Source organism: Sinohyriopsis cumingii, chromosome 5 (assembly GCF_028554795.1).
Source record: "Sinohyriopsis cumingii isolate HCF-2022 chromosome 5, ASM2855479v2, whole genome shotgun sequence".
In the NCBI taxonomy this organism is placed as follows: Eukaryota; Metazoa; Mollusca; class Bivalvia; order Unionida; family Unionidae; genus Sinohyriopsis; species Sinohyriopsis cumingii.
In genome coordinates this window covers 116,137,274-116,159,000 of record NC_142965.1, presented here as the reverse complement: position 1 = coordinate 116,159,000, position 21,727 = coordinate 116,137,274, and the positions used below count along the sequence as shown (strand labels likewise).

General features: G+C 34.4%; 1 protein-coding gene across 1 annotated transcript in view; it reads right to left on the bottom strand.

Annotated features, from left to right (window-relative positions):
• Positions 1-21,727, bottom strand: part of LOC149800036 (ATP-binding cassette sub-family C member 4-like) — a 143,292-nt gene that overhangs the window by 86,035 nt on the left and 35,530 nt on the right. The window contains exons 5-8 of the mRNA XM_089959559.1: positions 20,597-20,686; positions 15,596-15,759; positions 11,290-11,415; positions 3,672-3,921 (exon numbers count right to left, since the gene is read on the bottom strand). Of these exons, the coding sequence (XP_089815685.1) occupies positions 3,672-3,921; positions 11,290-11,415; positions 15,596-15,759; positions 20,597-20,686 (630 nt within the window). The remainder of the gene's footprint in view (positions 1-3,671; positions 3,922-11,289; positions 11,416-15,595; positions 15,760-20,596; positions 20,687-21,727) is intronic.

The following is a 21,727-nucleotide window of genomic DNA, read 5'->3' as shown; positions in this document are numbered from 1 at the left end:
AGGTAACCAATACTTGTTCACCATAATGTGTAGGTCAACAAGGTTTCCAGAGGCAATTTCTTTGAGGAATTTTGAATCTAAAATAATAGTAAAAGATTCGATAAAGTTTTGTTTTACTCAATTTGGCCTTCCCAAATCTGTTCAATCATGTCAAGGGTCACATGTTAGGTCTGGAATTTTCCAGCTAATTATGCTTAAATCTGACATACAGCAATTCAAGTCAAAAGTGAAATTATCTTTTAACAGAACTACAATGGAGAGAACTTCTGAGTCTGGTAATAGAGTTTTGTCTCACTTGCTCATTCTTCAAAATTATCTTCAGATTCGGTATTACGATCCTTACAAGGTTAAGAAGAAAACGAATGAGTTAAATTATAATATTAGTGCTCTGCGTTCTAAATAAATTATAGGACTACCAGTATATTGATAGAGATAGCCAGGTTAAAAATACACTTAAATTAGTTGTACTTGTCCTACTTAGTGAAGATTTAAGTGAAGGAATATCATCGGATTCTATTGATATTGGAGTGACAAATGTTCAGGATTCAGATATTATGCATGATCTGGACCAGAAACTTTCAGATTTGCAACAGCAAGAAAGAAATGAACTTAAACAGTTATTATTTGAATATGAGCACTTATTTCCAGATGCTCCTACAAGAACAAAAATAATTTTCCATAACGTCGAAATTGTAAATTTCAAAACTGTCAAACAACACCCGTACAGGATGAACCCTCTCAAACATAAAATAGTTGAAAACAGAAATTCAGTATATGCTGGAGAATGCTTTCATGGAGCCAAGTAAAAGTGATTGGAGTTCACTATGTATACTTGTTCCGAAACCAGATAACACTTTCCGTATGTGCATTGATTATAGGAAAGTGAACAGTGTGACAAAAACAGACAGATTTCCATTACCAATAATTGATGACTGCATTGATAAAATTAGAAATGTCAAGTATGTCACCAAATTTTGAATTCTGAACAGATTTTGGCGAATTCCACTGACGGAAATAGCAAAGGAAATTTCTGCATTCGTGACTCCAGAAAGAATTTATCAATATAAAGTGATGCCGTTTGGGATGAAAGGGTCGCCAAGTGCCTTTCAGCGTCTCATGAATATGATTACCTCTGGTCTAGAAAATTGTGATGCTTACATCGATTGATGTCATTATCTAATTATCTATAACGACACCTGGAAAGAACATTTTGCGATTAATTTATCCAAAAGTGAGTTTTGCAAATCTAGTATAACTTTTATAGACGTATCTACGACATGGACAACTTAGACCTATAGATGCTAAGGTCAAGGCTAAATCTGAATTCCTTGTGCCTATTATTTAAACGGAACTGATGCGATTTTAGGTATCGCTGGATACTATCGGAAATTTTCTTCCAATTTGTCTATAATTGCTGAACCCCTGACATATTTATTGAGTAAGAAAAACAAGTTCCTTTGGACTGAAAATTGTCAGGAATCTTTTGACAGGTTAAAAGCCATACTTAAAAGCGCACCAGTTCATACAGCTCCAAATGTCAGTCAATCATTTAAACTGTATGTCGATGCAAGTGATAGGGTTGGAGCAGTATTGATTCAAAAAGAAGGAATTTGTGTTCATCCAGTGTGCTATTTTTCTAGAAATCAAATAAGCACCATAGAAATTACTCAGGAATCGAGAAGGAATGTTTGGCTTTGATATTGGCATTACAACAGTTTGAAGTTTATATTAGTTCAGCTCCTTCTTCGATTATTGTGCTTAGTGACCACAACCACCTTACTTTCATCGGCAAGATGGAAAAATAAAAATCAAAGACTTAATTTTTGAGTGAGTTGTTACAGGAATATGATATTGAAATCAGGCACATCAATGGAAAAGATAATTTGATAGCAGATGCACTTTCCAGTGTATGGAAATGTATCATTTCATGTACACTGTGTATAAGTTATAACAGTTCTTCCTATGTTTCTTTTATACCTCATGTATAATTAATTAATCTATGGTACAAAGAAAGTTTTTTCATACAAAAGCTTTCTTTTTCTTTATGGGGGAAGTGTTATGTATATTTGATTTAATTTATATTTGATGTGATTTAATTGCTTGCTTGTTAGTTTTAATTTGTGTATTCCATTAAATGTTATAGTAATGTAATTTTGTTTACTGGAATTTTACATTTTGCAGAAATTAGTTTGACCTGACTGTTTTTTGTGAACAACTATTATTAGAACTTTGTATATTATGCTGACCTAGTTCCTGACCTTGATTCAGAATTAGTAACAGTTGGAGAAAACAACTTCTATTTTGTGGATCGTTTTCATTGTGGGATTTATAGGTTGGAGTCGAGATTGTACTAGTGTACGCGACTTGTGAATAGCCTCTATTTCGAAATTCTGGTTTTATCGGAATTGGGCAGTAGTCAGATTGAATAGTGGTGTATTAAGAAATGATTTTAGTCGGGAGTTTAAACACTTAGACGTCACGGGTTTTGTTGTTGTGACAAATTGAAGTTAAATTTTTATTTTTCTTCAAATTATTTGGATTTTAAGAGATTAATTCTTTTCCCGGGAATATTTAAGTGTTCATACCGATTTCTTGGACAAAATCATATATTGAAATTTTATTCGGAATTCAAAACTGGAACATTATTTCTGTGGTTCAACAAAGAACTGTAGACACATAAGGACTATATTGGTTACAGTATACGTCATCGCCTTCCATTTTGAATTTTCTTCTGGACTCGAACTCAAATTCATTAGAACATTTTGTTACTAGGACTTCTAATTTTTAATTCTTGGATTTTTCTTGGATTATTTTTGGATTTGATTCTTAAAACCGTAAGTTAGTTTCCTCATTTGTACCTTGTTTTTCTAGGGAAATAAATTATTTTGTCAAATTTTACAAAGCTTGTTGTCTTCACTTTTTTTCTTGTTGCTGTTTATGAGAGGCTAAACACGTAACACTACTCATGCAGGGGCAACCACACCGGGAAGAAAAAATATATTAAAACCCTGTCTAGCCTGGTACCCGTCCATTCCTAGTTTGTGTGCGATGCTTGTTACCAAATCTAAGCAATTGGTTATGTAGGTCATTTAGATGCAAAATAGGAAATGTCAAATTTGATAAAATTGAGGCCAAGTTCCATCATATAAATACACAAATTTGTCACTTACGAGTCTTTAGAAACGTTCCTTATGTTCGTTGCCCAATAATACTAACTATGGTTGCCCTCGACAGTGTAATGAAAAGTTAAATTACCCAAAACTTTCATGATCACTTACTGTTAGAGATAAAAAAAATAAAGTATTTGGCAAGTACTCATATATGCATGTGCATTTATGAGGAAATATGGAATTATGGTAGGAGACGAAGTCGTGTAATGGAACTAATTATACATAGTTATCTGAACTTCATTCATCAATTGACTGTAAATATAGTGTATATTTGAGGAAAGTTGTTTGTACAAGATGTTGACGCTGTCATGTTAGATAACCTTCTTTATTCTAAAATGAATGAGAAGGCCATAATAAAAAATCAAGTTAAGTTAGCAATACATAAGGCTAACAAGAGAACACATGTCTAAAACAGTGCATACAATAACATAAGAGTAATTTCAATATTTCACTAAGTGTAATGTAAAAACATTTTTCACTACCATGGGATGCAATTCTTACCTGCATTCTCTTTATAGACACCCAAAGTTCACTCCATTTTTGAATGGCAACAGATACGCATCCCATCATTGTCTGGGCAACAAGAAAAAGTAGTGGAAGGCAGACATACAAACTAGATGCTCGTATAATATGTCCTGTAAAAGCGGCTGCCATCACAATAGAGAAATACAGCAATCTTGGGCCCAGGACCCATACACATGCTGTCAGGAAAGACCCCACTTGCGTTTGCCATACATAGTACATCTCCAGGCTGAAAGAGTAGGGCTACTCTATAACTAAAAAATGCTATTTGTCAATTCAAAGCAATATACTGAAATATTGAGCATGTTTCTGTTCCAAGTGTTGAAATATCTCTTCTTTATTCAAGGCTTGTAAAATATGATGACCCATTGATACATAACATAAAAAATTAACCCACCTGTGCCTATCAGATAATCATGAAATGATACTCTTCCACTTAAATTGATTATTAATTTAATTCAAAATTATTTTTAAAACGATGACGCTACTGATATTTCTGTACTTATTTGAACATCATTATCATCAGCAAATGTTTTATTTCCGGTTTGATAACCCTCGTTTTGTTTTGGGTGCATAGCGTTGCATAAAAGGAAACATTAATCTTGGATAACTACAAAAAAATTTAGTTTTTGCACTTCAGTAATTTCTTGAACCTGCTAGCTGCCAAAATGTTGCATTTAAATAATTGATACAATTAATTGTTATTACAATAGTTAGACCTGCTTTATACAACTTTATAAATATACTTTATCAATATACTCTCTTCATTATCAGTACTTAATAACAACCATGTTTAAAAGCATTTCACAATTACTATAACAAAATCTTTAATCATATAAATATATGTACTTTAAATGTAGAACCAGTACTTGTGATAAAAGCTCATTTTTGCGCACGTTGTTCTGTGATATTGTGCCAATTGTCCAATGCAATACTAACAATAACTACTTATCAGTTTAGTTGTGGATTGTTTCCATTACGATTTAAGCAAACATATGAAATAAAATAATGTGCAAGAGAGAGAGAGAGAGAGAGAGAGAGAGAGAGAGAGAGAGAGAGAGAGAGAGAGATGAAAATACATGAACATGTTATTGCAATTTAATTTAGGATCCAATATATTTAGGTATGCTGAATAAGGTCAAAGCAACCAAGGGATATCTTGATTTAAAGATGGACCGTAATGCATGCTTTGTGTCAATATTTCCACTGAAATATGGGTTTCAGACATAGCAGGGAAAAATAGCAGGAAATAAAGAGTGAAATGAATGTGTTATAATGTCTAATCCTTAAAGCAGGGACACAAGGATAAACAGTTAAGACCAAACTTGCATATAGCTCCTCTTAAACACACTGAGCATTTCTATTAATGTTGATACGATATTTTTGTTATGTGTAATAATCACTGCAGTATCTGAACGAATTTCGTATACTTCTTAAACAATTTAAATATAATATTTATAGTACAGTACACTACGTAAGTGCAACTTTAACCACAAGGTATTATCAAAGGGTAGTAATCTTACTATTTGTTTTCCAAAAGTTATTTCCAAAGTAAAACTATATTATTTCAATTATGGATCCCGAGTGAAGAGAATTGCAAATCCAAATCTTGTTCAAGTTACCATGCAGTTGAGTCTTGTACATCCCATATGAAATCGTGGTTATAATGGAATACCGTGCCAAGAAAATTAGATTCCTTAATGTTACTACTGGCTTCCAATAAAACAACACAGCTGATTTTAATCTAGAAAGAATCTTTCGTAACAAATGGTAACCTGAAAATAGTAACTTCCAAAAATATAGTCATATATTTGATGTCAGCGCTAAGTGCAATTGCATTAATGTGGAATGTCATGATTCAAGAATTCTGCCTGTTTGAATTACTCCGTACATTGTGCAAGTTTAGTCGTCATCACATTTTGCCTCCTACAATATTTGATAGTAAAGGAACATATGTTGTACCAACATGAAAGATCTTTACGCTAAGATGCTTTGACAAAATTTCACTGGCATCTGTTTAAATTGGCGAGTCAAATATCACATACCAGTAACTTGTAAAATATGTGTCCCCCGACTGGTTAGTCAGTGGAGGTCACACAACAGTGAGATCATTCCATATCAACTAGTTTGGAAACTTCTGTGGAAATAGTAGAGAGATTATATATTTTCAATGATATTGATAGTTTGATGCAGTTGTATGAGAATAACAAACATGAATTTCAATTGGCGGAGATATTCTGGAGAAACAGTCATAAAAAATAAAAGTTAGTAATACGTGTAGTTGATGGTAGATAACAGAATATGTTAAAGCTCAACGTTTATTTTACCCAGTAATGCCATCAGCCATTTGATAAAATTTAGTCTGTAGGTTCCGAGGAAGTCATTTAAAGATATGTTGGTTAGTTTCTTTGTTTTGTTACATAAAATATACAATGTTTAATAACACTGCATATAAATATACATAGGTTATGTTGCTAGGATATTTTCTATGAAATTTATTTCAACTAGTCCAGAAATAATGACTTGAGATCGTTCCTTTTATCTATCTATTGTACAAAAGGAGATACTTTATGGTAAAACAGTATAGTATGTATGCATCTGAAAGGCTTTTAACACTGAAAGAGTACCAAACAAAATTGCCTAAATTTCTGCAGAAATCAGTGTGAAGTCAAAAATAACAAATGTTTCTGGATGGACTGTGCAGAACAGATAATTTAAATCAGATGTATGCTCATACCATCAGCTTACTTTACACGTAATATTTATTGCTAGGTAGGACAACAAGAGGTCCAAGTGAGTTTGATATTGCTCAATGGTCTTACATATCTTGGCCATTTCAATGAACATTCTTATATATTATCGTATGACCAAATCTCTGCGTAATCATTCTCACAATATACCTATAGTCCATTTTCTCTGCTTTATAATAGTCTGAACACAATTCTCTTGAAAAACAAAGGCACCTTTAATATGCACAAATTGTGCTTATAATGAAACTCATCCAAGAGCTTCATATAAATCTATTACTACATTTATTGAAACGGAAAGAGAAATATAATATCTAGAATAACAAAGCGAACCTTTCATATTTAACACTGCTCGTTAAAAGCATGTCTAAGGCAATGAAAATATAAACCAATCCTGCCATCATTTATGTAAATATTTAGACCCTTAATTTCATGGAATCCATATCTCAAAACTTTAATAGTTCAACAGTAGACAAAATGTCTTTACATACGTATTTTATTAAAGACAACAATACAATTCTAGTTTAAAGCTAAAATAAGCAGTATTTTACTAGCTCTCAGAAACAAATAATCGAATATATGACCCATGAAATTAATCTGACTAATCTATTTATTATGTGGATTAAATGGTATAGACAACAATGGTGGACTAAATGGTAAAGACAACAATGGTGGATTAAACGGTATAGACAACAATGGTGGATAAAATGGTATGATGCATCATATTATGATTTGTAGTGTTTGGTAAAGCTAATTTTAATAATATACTAGGTATGATGCTCATGAACTGCGGTCTCATTACCCATATACTGGTTGGATTTTGAACCTTGACTTGTGCCATTAAAACTGAGCCCAAGTAATAAAATGTCCTTTTTACTGATGTTCCAAATATTGAATTTAAAATCGGAGAATGTAGTGTGTTCTGAATAGACAATAAAGTAATCTAGGATCAATTATCAAAGTAGAGAACAATTCAGCAGAATAGGTCAACAACTTCAACTACCTGAGGACCGTATTGATAATACAGTGGGATCTTATTTCACGTATACAAACCGAGATTGCCATTTCGGTAATTTCCTTCAAATAAAACCAAATAGGAATGCTGCCGTTGAATTTAAATTGACAGCCATCAGAAAGAAGAGATGTATATATATAGAACACTTGTTGTTGATGGCACCGGAAACGTTACTGCAAACAGTGATTAAATGGTAAAATGAAAAAAGAGAAAGACCAAATAATCATTAAAACGAACACAGGAAGGAAAATCTACAGGTCCTAAAAATGTCATGTGAGGGTTTCTATCCTATGCAATGCATAAAAGAATAAATGATGATAATGATGAGTATGAAAACTCCACAAGGATCTAGTCACATCATCCAAGGATGAAAATTTAGATAAGTACAATACGTAGCAATTGTTTTAACTTAGTTTGCCATATCCTCAAGAGAAGGTTTTGTGCGTGAGGAAATACTGTAAAATATTAAATGGGCAATGTGTCTATCATAATCATCCTAGCACATATACGATTAAGACTGACGAGAGTTGATTCCTGACCAGAAACCATGTTTGCAAGGACGCAGACAGATTCGTAACGGGCACAGAACTGTAACCCACTATTACTGGAAAGATAAAAAAACTCCTCCTCATAGTTGAGGCGAAACGTAAAGGAACTGACTCAGTGGAGAAATTATAAAGAAGCCCCCTTGAGTGGTTTCTAATGGTCTTTTCTCTGCCTTTTCTTCTCTTTTGTTACGTCTGAAACAAAAACTGTAGGTTCAGACAGTGTTGTAGGTCCGAAATGCTAGTTTCGGAAGCTCAAAATGACTGCTGAGATAAGAAGAGGAGGATCGAATATAATGTAGAGACTTATATAGAAATGTGATTTCACGAGGGGTCGATATATAACTTTAACAGTTGACATCAATAAGCATCTCTCCTCCGAGAAAAAGAGAAGAAAATTGGTCACCTCACTATAGATAAACAGCTAGAATAAAGTGCTAAGAACTCCACCACTCACAGAAAATTATTCATCCTGCACTTCAATACTCCAGAGGTAAGTAATGAACTATGCAACATTTCCCAAACCACTACTGTAAAAACGACAGGGAAGCTACAAGAATAAGCATTTTCAGAGGCATGCTGCAAAGTGGTCAGTTTGAACACGAAAAAACAATTCCACTTAGTCCTGAAAATTTCACTGTCCGCACCTCTGAACCAGCAATAGGAAAGTGTAAAGGAAAGGGGGATTTTCCCGATGTGTAAACAAGACCACCAGACGTTTCTGCCAAACTAAAATGGTGACACTGTTAAATCATGATGCAAAGAACATTCTAAAAGGACCCTGCCGATAAGATAGTGGACTCGGATCTGGTTTTGTTTAAGGAAGAAGGTTACAACTTCCATGTAACACTACAGGAGATGAATAGTCTCTTAACCCTGAGGTACGATGCTACTGGTATATTGTGTTATTTTAAGACATGCATTTTCCTGGGACCAGGATGCCTTTCAAACTTTGCCTTCTGGCTCCTAATGCATTTCTTAGGATCCAAGGGATACCATAGTGCACAGAAAATCGAAGGTCCGTTTTGTTTTGTGGACTGAGACCGAAGTCCACAACAGCTCATAATATAGCACTCCACTCAGTGATGATAATTGGCATACAAAGTGGGCCATTTAGAAAGAGGGTGCTACTGTGGTTCGTCCTTGGCCGTAACAAAACAAGGAGAGAACACAAGAAAACCTCAATCAACAAAAGGGGGTAAAGTCCACTGTGGAGGTCATGGTCCTAGGGTGTAAGGTAAAGATAGGTGAACACTGATTCTTGTTTCGTAGAGCCGTTATGAGAAGATGTTATCGAACCTGAATGGGTAAACACAGACTCTACCGAGGTTTGTGAGAAAAAATAATCTCCACGTAAATGAAATCCCGAAAAGGAATTAGATCCAACATCTCATGCTTGGGAGTAAGCCCAAGACAAAACGCTATAAATCAACAAGGGGAGAATCCCTGTAGCATTGCAAACTATGTGGACATGAAGCAGAAACAGGTCATTGACGAACGGATGATAAGAATTCCCAGGTACTTCATGTGGGCTAGGGTCAAACCCTCCCTCACCTTGAGGAGTTTGGAGGAATGCACAAAATTCTCTCTTAGCCTTCCAGTCACCTTTATTTCAAGGGTCGGGTTAGAAGAAGGATAAATCGAGTTTGCTTTAGAGATTTCTGAGGTTGAATCTGTATGAAAACAAATTGTGTGAAAGTCCATAGGGAAGATGTGGTGAAATTCTTCTGGGTGCCATTGAAATGGGCCAGGCGCCGCTGCAAGATACCAGCATTCCTGGACCTCTAAAATCATAGATAACATATATAAGGGATGGGGACCTATACAATGCAGGCCTTTTACGGGTCTTGCTATGGTCTAGCAAGATCTTTGAAATCTATAAAGCACGATCTCTACATACATCATGCAGCTCCATAGGACGTGCCATGGGCATTAAAAACGCATTCCAGGCTATAGTACTTACCTTATGGTCCTAATCACCAATGTCTTCCAGATTTAAACTGGGGTACAAGCGCAGGTCCCTAAAACAATCCCCCGTGTGGTATACTGCTAACAAAGGAGAGATTAAGGCTCGAAGGGTTATGTCCACAATGGACCTTAAAGCTCTGTCGTCACTGAAATAGCGGTTAAAGAGTAGACGGTTGCTACTTTTCCACCTATTTCGCTGCTGGTGACCTCTTCCCTCTTAGATAACTCCCTGACCATCGAAGAATGCTGGAACAGCAGACGGTCCAAAGGCCCCTTTCAAATCAACTCCTCCTGAGGAATTATGACCTGCTCTTTTTACAAGTGGACCTTTATTAGGATAAGAACACATTGATTCCTACCTAAGTTATCATGACGATGAACGACCCACCCTTCCCTCCTGCAAAGGTCCAGAAGACATGTGACTGGTCACAAAGCCAAAGACTGGCCAAAATACTTTGATGTGATGCATCAGCCATACACATACATGATTATAATTGTTGACTCTCTTTCAATAAGTCATGACATGTTTGTTATCTTTGTTGAGCTATTGGTATTGAGAAGGTTATAATCCACCATTCCAGAGGGTGCGATTAACTCTTGATAGTGTACGCCTCGACGTTTCTGTTGTGAGGGTACGACTCACACACAACCCTAGTTGTCTTTCTACTCCCGCTGAAGGACCCTTGATATGTTTAAAAATAATTAATTTCAATATTTGGTAACCAGATTTGCATATATAAAACACGTATATCCCACCTGTAGACTCTGACAAAAATGATAACGCTTGTTTGCGAAAAGGCGAATGTAGTAAATTATTCCACTGTACAGTTGAGTGAAGCAAGTCGTGATGTAGGGTTCACATAATTATCTATAGAATAACACAATTTTAACACTAGAAGAACCCATTTAATAGCTGGAAATGGATATGATTATCTTGGCTTTTAAATATTATAGGTTGGTTTAAATTTTAACGTATATAAAAGTATCGAATCATGTACATGCAAACTATGGAAATATCGTGATTATTCTGATCAAAGCAAGAGTAAAAGATGCAGAGGTAAAATCTATACGAATACAAAAGATCCGGACATTTTTTGTTCAGGTCTATGAAAAGACAAAACAAATATCCACCAGATACAATTTGGCTAGGTAAAGGGTTTTTTGGATAATTATGCTAGCAAACGTTTTTGAGGTACAACAGAGTTTCAGAACAATCCAGGGTTTATTTCTAAGTCACATTGTTAGTGCAAATCATAGTATTCACATCATGATTATGTAAGTGACAAAATCAGACATGACAAAGTTGGAGAACGTATATTTACCTGCGAAGTTTCTCTACTAATTCTCCAAAAGGCTTTTCCCAGCAGTACATTTTTATGACTCTTATCCCTGAGATAATTTCATTCATCACTTGCAAACGCTGCCCTGTCTGTACTGCTGTCTTCTGTCTGCAATCAAGCATTACAGATGAAAATACTTGAGTACGTTAATGAACCCCAACCTGCACACTGTATTTTGCAAAAATAACTTGACTTAGACTGTAAAGAGCATAGGCCTCCACTGCAGGCAGAAAGAAAGTGACGATTCTAGTTATTCCATGTTAAACCATTACCCACCTTTAAACTATAGCACAGTTTCTAAAATTCGTTTCTAAAAGCAGGTTTTGTTTTTAAGACTTGCCAAGTTTGATGTTTCGTATGTGAAGCAGATGTATTTGAAACGACAGGTTTGTTTAAAGTAAAAAGGAATAGTATATTTGCTGTCAAGACAATGAATATAAATATTTTAATGTTTAAGTTTTGCATCCAGGTGACTGAATGCTGCGATTCTGTTCCAAACGTTTGAGTTATAGTCTACTTACATATTGGTGGTGGACATATTCCTCTATTGATTGTGTATTCAATTGTGTTAGCATTAAATTTCCATTTAGCATGTATACAATCAGATTTAAATCGAAAAGTCAATTTCACATATTTTAAAGACACTTTATAAACCTTACCTGACTATTTGAATATTATATAAATGTGGAAATTATACACTTTTGTTTTGTCTTGTACAGATTTCTTCCATATTCCCAATTCAGAAAATCTTAATGAAACATATTGCACAAAATAATACAGGAAGTAGTTTCTGGAGCCCTTAAAGCTTTTAAATAGCTGAGAACAAAACGTCCATGTTTCATCTCCAATATAATCACATTTATAAGAAACAATCCACTATATTGTCAGTTTTATCAACAATTCAATTTAGTAACTAGATACTATACGGATAATAACCTAAACTAATTTGTTTGAAATCTTTTTCAAAGGCAAATTCTTATGAATAATATTGGACACTTTCTTGCAGTCTGTGTTCATGAAACAATAACTTCAGTTTATAGCTTCAATCATACAGATTACAGCTTTAACGTTAAATTTCAGTTTGAAAGTAATATAAGCTAATGAATTAGTACACTTGTTAGCGTGGTCATGATAACCAACGGCTACATTTACTAAAGGTTTTCACCATATAGTGATGCTACTTCATACATGTTATATCTTGGCATGAAACTTATCCAAGATTGATGTAACTCTAATATAAATTAAAATTATATAGAAAGTCGTGCAAAATCTTTATTTCTAAAAACGAGCATTTCACGGAATATAAATGGTTATATTTTCCTTTGAGTCTGCAAAATTTATATTCAAACTAGAGCGTACATTGGTGGGTGCAATTCTACCTTCAGGAGCAATAACTCTTCCAGATCTTGCTGTGCATGGCCGACAATCCATCTATTACTATGTATCACCAAATCCAATATCAATTTCAATGATGTCAAAAGGTTTGGCTGAAATGCATTTTCTTTAGAAAAATAAGCGGTCAAAATAAAGTTTAGAGGCTGTTGAATATTTGTAACACATTGCAAAGGTTTGTATGTAACCGACCTTCCCGATAGTTATTTTTCTTTGCAAAGTACTTTGGTTAACCAAGTACACACTATGTACAGTGAGGTACCAGATTCTGAAGAAGATTGACACATTATGTAATCAAGTTAAGTCAAGTGTTAATTCTTCCCAGAATTCGCTGACGGAATATATTAAACTAGCTGACACCACTGCCCGACCCACCTCGTGGTGTTGATGTTATTGTAAATGTCTCCACCGTTGATTTTCTCTTAGAAACATTGATAATTTGAAACTGTTATCATGCTAGTTTGGCATATCTGATATTGTTACATAATCTATGATGACATGAGACGTACAATGGTTAGTACATACACAGACGGTAACGCAAGTACATCCACAAGTAAAGACATAAATAAATGCACAAATACGTACACGATCACACCCATATCCACATCCGTATTTACATCCATTGTCCATAATCCACTAACCACAGTTATGATCTGCATCCATATTAGCATGGTGCACAATCCGATCATTATTTTTGGAATTGATATAAACAAACTGTGTATATGACAAAACGCGTAAAAAGTCCTTGTGTGATATTGTGCAAGTAAACATCAAATTGTTGTTGCTAGGAGAGTTGCCATTGAGCGAGCCTAACAATGCAGATATTAAAAAAGTAATAAAGACACCGGCGAAAGTGAAGGTAGCGAGGATCACCATAATTAAATAAATACGTTTAGCACTAATATATCAATAATATCCTCACTCACTAACCATTATGCTAACTTGGAATCCGTTTTCTATGTCCAGAGGGGCAAAAAGCAGATCTGAGATCTAAAAACACAACAAAATGTTTAGAATTATTGGAGTTGACGCTGTGAAAGGAAGTATGCGGTTCAGCGCAGTACTTAATTGATGAGTCATTCTAGCTCACTTCGGTTGACATCTACGTAGGATACATTTTACATTGGTATGCAGATTTATTTTGTTACTAAGTTTTTAGATTGCAAACATGGTTACTTACAAGACCTTTGTACATTATTTCCGATTACCATAAATGAGGACAATATTCCTGTGTTCTTACTCAATTATATAAAGTTTCTCCAAAGTGTATGCCTTTGTAAATATGAACTATACAGTAGAACAAGCCATTATGTACATTGTTAATCTCATATACATATTAGTCTCGGTGCTCGACCTGGTTCGCCTCGGTATTCCTATCGCAACTGAGTCTGCCACAAGAGCTTTAAGTTTTCAAGTTCCAGAGTTTGAGTTAGATAAATGCCGAAGAGATTTACCAGATGATTGGGCAATTATCCCAGTCAAGCATGAGCTAGGTAAGAGAGAGTGAAAAGTCTTTCAAAGATGTACGTCTCAACATGATATTAATATTAAAACACACACGCACATCTGTGTTTAAGATGGAAAAGTTTCTTCTTGCGAATTTCATTATGCCGCTTAACTATGACAATGAATGTCCTTTGAAAAACAAATTCAGGACAGATGCATGTTACTTCCCCGTTAAAGTATTTCGGACAGTTAAATTCTATTAAAACGCCAGGGTGTATTCCGCAATGAGCAGTAATCGATGTGAAAATGATGATAATCGATGTTTTTAATGTGTGTTCTTATCTTAATAAAGACTGACATGGAAAATAGAAACAGTACCTAATTACCTAATCTAAAATTTTAGCTACATTGAAATTCCAGTAGAAATTACAGACATCTTACTCTTATATTAATGTGTTTTGTTAAGAATAAAGGCCTGCAGCAAATGCTACAATCCATTAACACTTGCAGGCTGTTTAACATTGATTTGTTATTCCTACACGATATCATTACATGCCTATAAGGGAGTCTCCGCTCAACAACACCTAGCGGACTGACTTTTTCTACGGTGCAATCTGTGAAAAACCGCAATATTCCTGAACCCGGTAGTAACATGTTGAAATTCACTCTGGTGCAAAGGACAACGAAAGTTTATTTACGTTGATTTCGAATATTTGATTGTTGCTTTGTGCGCAAACCCAGAGTTTCCGTCCAATATGACTCAAGTGGCAAAATAAGTACTGACACCGAGTCTTTGCTACCATACAAAACACTAGACAATGTATAATCGGATATGAATGATGTATCTCTGGTTAATGAGTTTGATAACAGAGAGCATCTTTGCTTTCTTCCACTGTTTAGTAACACCAACAATAAAGTTGTTGGTGAGTTCGAGGATGATTGATCAAGGATTAATTGAAGAAATTGAGCCCCAAAATGTACTTGATTGTTGTCGGACCCCAAAACCGTTTCGCCGGCAAAATCATTATGTAGGCAAAAGGAGTTGGCCGGTTTGCCGGGTTATCGTCGCAAAAGATAATCAGAATTAACATGTATATATATTTACGCGAGTGTTGCGAGTGGCGTGAATTCGCACATGTAGCCAATTGTATCCGGTAAAAGAAAAACGGCATCGATATGCATCGTGCACCGATGTGAATTTGTCAGTAAGTAAAAAGCATAGACCCAACTCCACTATGATATAACCGAGTAAAAAGGACCCCTATATGTTGATGCATAACGTGAAATAAGCGGTTCTGGGTCTATGCTGTTCTAAATTGATGCAAACAGTACCAGGGTAAATACAGCATGAAAATTGAAGCTTACTTATTTTTCTTACATTACAAATAAACCAACTTCTTTGCAGGTATTTCCTGAAAAGGCATAAAAGTATGAAGAATCATATGAGTACCTGTATTTAGCGAAGAACTTTCCCATTCGAGCCTGAATAGGAACCAGAAGAAAGAGAACCGCAAACCCTGAGAGTGACAACGGACCAAGCTCCATCCAAAGAATCGCAAGAACTGCAATAGCTTCTAGGGGACCAATCCACAAAAAGTGTAAATACACTACAGCCTGAAAAAGAAAACAGAGTAGGGTGTAAAAGACTAGGAAAGTCAGACTGCAACATTATTCTGACTGTACAAATGCTATGTGGCCTGTTTGAAATTGAGAATACGTAGTCGTAATACAGAACTCCTACGTGCATCAAATCATTGATGAAACTTATAAAAGTCGCTACAGTTCAGTAAAATAGACATGCTTTAGTACCACAATATAAAACGAGAGTGTTTTGACATTGATTCATTAACTGTGAGATGGACTAATTAGAATTTAGCCTAATACTGCGTTAATATAAAAACAAAGGATAATTCGCAACCATTTGTATATCACTTTCATTCCCAACCATTTTATTCATAACTATGTTAATAGTGCTCCTATAATCATCTATGTAAATAAATCTTATATTATACCGACTCCGAAGATTCGCCCTGCTAGCATATTTTTGATGGACAAACTACCGATATTCATGTCATAGATTATCATATCCCATAAAACAAAATGCCTGTCGCTAATATTTTCGTTTCAAATCTGGAGAGGTTGATTGTTTATGAACTTCTCATGGTCCAAAAATATAAATATAAACTTAGATCCATGTGATATTGAATATAAATATAAACTTAGATCCATGTGATATTGAATATAAATATAAACTTAGATCCATGTGATATTGAATAACTCTCTATCTGTTCGAACAATTAGTATATTGTAGGTATATTCATGCCGATTTCTACAAATTCTTTTTATCAATTCAAATTGCAGTTGAGAACTTAGAATTTAGTAAACAAAAATTTCCACTCGCTGCTGCTTTAAGAGGATCCAAAAGAACTTATTCAATACTGAGATCATACTTGGTGTGAAGTCAAAACATTTGCCTTCTCACTCTTGGATTTGTTTCAAAAGTCATACCGTAATGCTCGGAAACGGGGGTACCACATACATATACATGCTTTCAGATCTTGCTAATGATCAAACACATTCGATATTATGATATTTTCTAACTTTGTGATCCACATCTGCTCATAGAGTTTACTACGGTTCTGAAAACAGGAGTCTTTGAGATACATGATCGCCTGACAAATATGTATGTCTCACTCTTTTTAAATCATGCTGATAACAGGTCACATTCCAAGAGTTAGAAAAATCAGAAATACGTCCTCCGATGTTAATGCTAAATCATCTCATGCATTGATTCTGCTCATTATCAAAATTATCTAAGATCATGATTATACTAAGCCCTTACTCAGATCAGAAATATGGTCTCAGAGAGATACGAAGCGCAGCCAGTGTTATGCAAGGTAACATATGTGTCGAAATCTGTCATTATTAAGCTTGTCTGCGATCTTGTTGTCATGAGCCCAAATAGTGGGTTTGATCAACATTGGATTATAAATAATTTCCTGAAGGTAAAACGTTAAGCCAATCAGATGCAATACTCAGGTTGTCATAATATTATTTTATAATTCTATTCTGTTAAAACAGGATCTTAAGTATGGTCTGGCACGTAGAAAAAAACTCATCCAATCAGATGCAAAACACTTTTGACAGCGCATATTCCATTTCTGATCAGAAATATAGCCTTTAGAGTGATAAGAAGCAGCTGTTTACAGACGACATATGAAACATAATAGACACAGGGCTATACAATAAGCTCACTTGCCGTCTAACCAGGTGAGCTAAAATGGTAAATAAAGTCAGGAAGGCGAACGTTGTCGATTAAATATCTAGCATCAGTGCTATATAAGATATTCTTATTACTCTAGAGACAACGTTATTGTTATGCAACAATTTCTCAAAAGCGATGCAAGGAACAATGAGAATTGAAATATATTTATTAACGTCCATTTCTAACATTGTATCTGCACCAAATGAGAAAGTTTAAGGATGAAGCCTCAAAATGTCCCGTACCATGTATATGTTGTGGAAATCAACGATACAAATGTAAGTTTTACAGGTTGATGTATATTTTCAAATTTGCATATTTTTTTATAATGACTATGGAATAAATCTCATCATATTTTCTTCGTTTATCCTAGACTGAACACATTTTTATTTTTGTCAGTGTTGTTTACATACTGTGCGTGACCATTGTTTGCAAATTACTGTAATGGGTAAACACAAATGGTTTTCATTTCTGGTCCAGTTGATATACAGTTGAACTGATTATAACACTGTATGCCCCAACGCTTGCTTACGGTGCTGTGCTGCATGTCTCTTCAAGCCTGGTAAATAACTAAAGAATTGTGATTCACACTATCTGTTTTTAGAAACAAAACAGGTAAGAGAGAGAGAGAGAGAGAGAGAGATGTATTGTGAGCTACGATGCTTTATGCAACTCATCCGTAAAATAGAGCATGGTTAGTCCACCAGTGTTTAAGAGATCAGCACTCAATTTCTTGAGATTTTATTTACATAGAAGGTTCACCAATTTCCCATAGATTGCATTTTTCACTTGTAACGATACAGTTCAGGTCGTTACTATGCTAAGACTGACAGCTGCATTTAATGTGCCCTATTCATCATGTATTTGTGTGTGTATGTGTGTGTGTGAGAGAGAGAGAGAGAGAGAGAGAGATCGCGTGCGTAGGCTATTACTGCGGGCGAAAGTAAATAAATCTTCTGCATTTTTAGTTGTAAATTCTCATTTTTGTTACTTAAGCAAACAATAAGCACATTTTATCCACCGCTTTCATCACATTTATCATTAACCAACAAAAGTAGTCCGCCTGTTCAAGAAAGAAATGAGTCAGAATCACTGTTTGGCAACATGCGTTAATATAGACATGTCAGAAGTAAATGGAATTATACTAGGTGATGTTTATGAAGCTATCACATTTTGTATCATATTAGATTACGCCTTAACAAAATAAGGTATGGTACAATTTTATACTTGAGTCTGACCACTCTAAGATATTAACTTATATTGATCTGCCAATGAAAACGGTAAATGTATAAAATAATTCAACATAATAATATATTGTGTAACAAGGTTTGGTCAAAATATTTTTGAGTAACTTTGCTAATATCTTAAACTAGGACCAAACACAACAAGTTATTCATACAGGATGCTAAAATCTATACAGATATATACCAAAGCTGGTAACAAACTCAGTTTATAGTAATGATACACAGCTATGTCACGTTTAATCTCAAATGGTTTTAAAGTCAAAAAGTTGAAGCAAATGTGTGGCGAAAACATACAATATTGAAGTATGAATTTGTGCATGACACACATTCTAATGGTGATATAGAAGTATACTAGTCTTCATCCATTAAACTCAAACGACTGTAAATTAAAGTGTGACGGAAAACGTAACACTTTTAGTCGTGATAGTAATCCCATTTGGCATGTGACTCACATTCTATTATATATATATATATATATATATATATATATATATATATATATATATATATATATATTTATTTATTTATTTATTTATTTATTTATTTATATTTATATGTGTGTTTGTATGTGTGTATGTGTTTCTAGTAGTTACCAAGATTACTAAAGATCTAAATAATAGTCTTTAGAGTCGCAACAAGCTCAGCCAGCCAGGTGCAAGATCACTCCATTAATATGCATATATCTTTCTAATGTTCAACCTCATGCGAGATCTTCATCATATGAACCTATATTCTAAGTCTGATCAAAGTCTTATCACACATATGGCCTCCAAAAATGCTAACTAGTTCAGTCAATCACATGCATAATCACTTCGCATCATATCCATTTGTTTCACTCATTATTACATTCCTCCAGGAGCTGAACGACATAACCCCACATTTCAAGTTTAATTAAAATCACACAGAGCTATAGGGGCCTAAGTGGAAGCAAGCCCAGCAAATCATATTCAGGATCACCTAATTAAGGTGCATCGATCTCTTTCCTTAGTAAACTTATTAGAGATCTTAATGATATCAGCTAATATTTCTAAGTTTTATGAACATTGGGTCAAAAATAGGATCTCAGGAGAGGTAACAAGCTTAGTGACTTTGACGAAAGATCGTCTCATAATATGTGAAGCTCTCACTCAAACGTGTCCAATATATTAAGCAAACAAACCTCTGTTACATGTTTAAATCTGAAGCTATGTGTCCAGAGTGTTAACAAGCAAATACTGACAGAGAACGACATGCACAGGGCTATACCTTATACTCAAAGGACCTTACAGCGATACGAAAGTATCCTTAAATTCGTCATGCACTGTAATATGATGAGACACATCTTATAATGTCCCATGATTAATCCTGTTCTTGATTGATCAGTTGATTAGGTTTGTTAAAGTTTATTCAACATCGAGGTCCCACCCACACTAATTAGCATTTATAGCATTTGTTGATTGTTTGGGAAATGAATTATATATGAGGAATAACCAAAGTACTACATATAACAATTGAATTCTTATGCTAAAATACTTGCTTTAATTAATCCTTAACAAAAGGTGTAAACTAATTTAGTCGATATAAATATACTGAATAGTCTTAGATATGCAGATTTCATATTAAAACTTGTACTTTCAAACCACTGTAACTTGTATCGAGTTATGCCGGTCTCACGTTGTCCTAAGCGTAAGGGAGTTATTTCTGTTCGGTTCAATATACGTGGATACCGACTGCATATCAATCCAATATTAAATTTGAATTTTTGGGTGATATTTTGATGTTTTGATTATCAAAACCTTTCAGAATTGTTAAAAGAGTTTAAAACTTTTATGATGATTAATAAGACGATAACAACTTTCAATGCTTGATTTTCCCACAAATATGTATCTATGTTTACAAATCACAAGATTCGAACGTCTGATAGGCCAATAATATAATGTGCATAAACTATGTGTATGTAGTGTACCTTATCAAACCGCGGAGCATCATTTGACATGAGGTTCACAATCTGACCAGTTGTTGTTTGTCCAAGAGCATAATTACTCAGCCTCATGGTCTGAAAAAACAAAAACAAATGTAAAATACAAGTTTGATGAATGCACAAGAAGTTTTAACTTTCTGAGAATATTTCTAGCATATTTTCTAAAGATTAATAACATATTCTGAACACAATTTCAGCATATTTAATGTGATCACTCTCTCACAATTAAAAGCATAAGATGAAAGAGAAATAATATTTTTATTCCTAATAAATTAAGCTATGCAATCTATACGTGGATTGATGCATAAACTATGACTCCTGTTCTTGCTCTCCCCGACAAAACGTATTATTGACCTCATGTAGTCCGTAATGTAGGGGAAAATAGCAATGATCAAGATAAGAATGAATGAGATTGTTAGATTGTTGCGTCATTCACTTTTAACATTCATTATGTTTTTATTAAAATCTCTTATATCTCGAAGGGGATTTTCTATAATGGAGTTTGATTTTAATATGGGAAGGATCGTTTTGCTTATATAGGTCTCATTTCTTCTTTTTCAAACAACTAAGTGAAAAGTGCAATATTTTACAGAGAAATGAATTTGGTTGAGCTCTGTCTTAGCGTAGGTTCAATATACTATACATACAATTACTGACTAAACAGTGCTACAAACCCGATGCTTACCGTATTATTACATAGTTAATTCCATCGTAAATGTTATCTAATGTTTATTTTTCTGTTCAGATTTTAAGGAAGCGTTAAATGAATAGAAATGACATGAAACTTAACTAATAAAAGATGCCTCTTCTGGGAAGCAAATATGTTAGTCATTGTATGCATGTAAAAGTGTGTCTGTGCTTTTCTCGAGTGTGTGGTGGCATGCACATCATACTCTTTATGTAGAATTGCTGCCTTTCAGAAGTGATATAAATAGATACTTATATAGTCATGTGACAGAAGCAGTTCAGCCGATTATAACTTACATCTTGCTCTAGGGTATGTTATTACCATGTCATATATATTATACATTTCAACTAATCTAGGCCTGGTTTTTTCCAACAATATTGTAAACAGATATCTGCGCATTTGATGATATAAAATATGTGGGAGTTAAA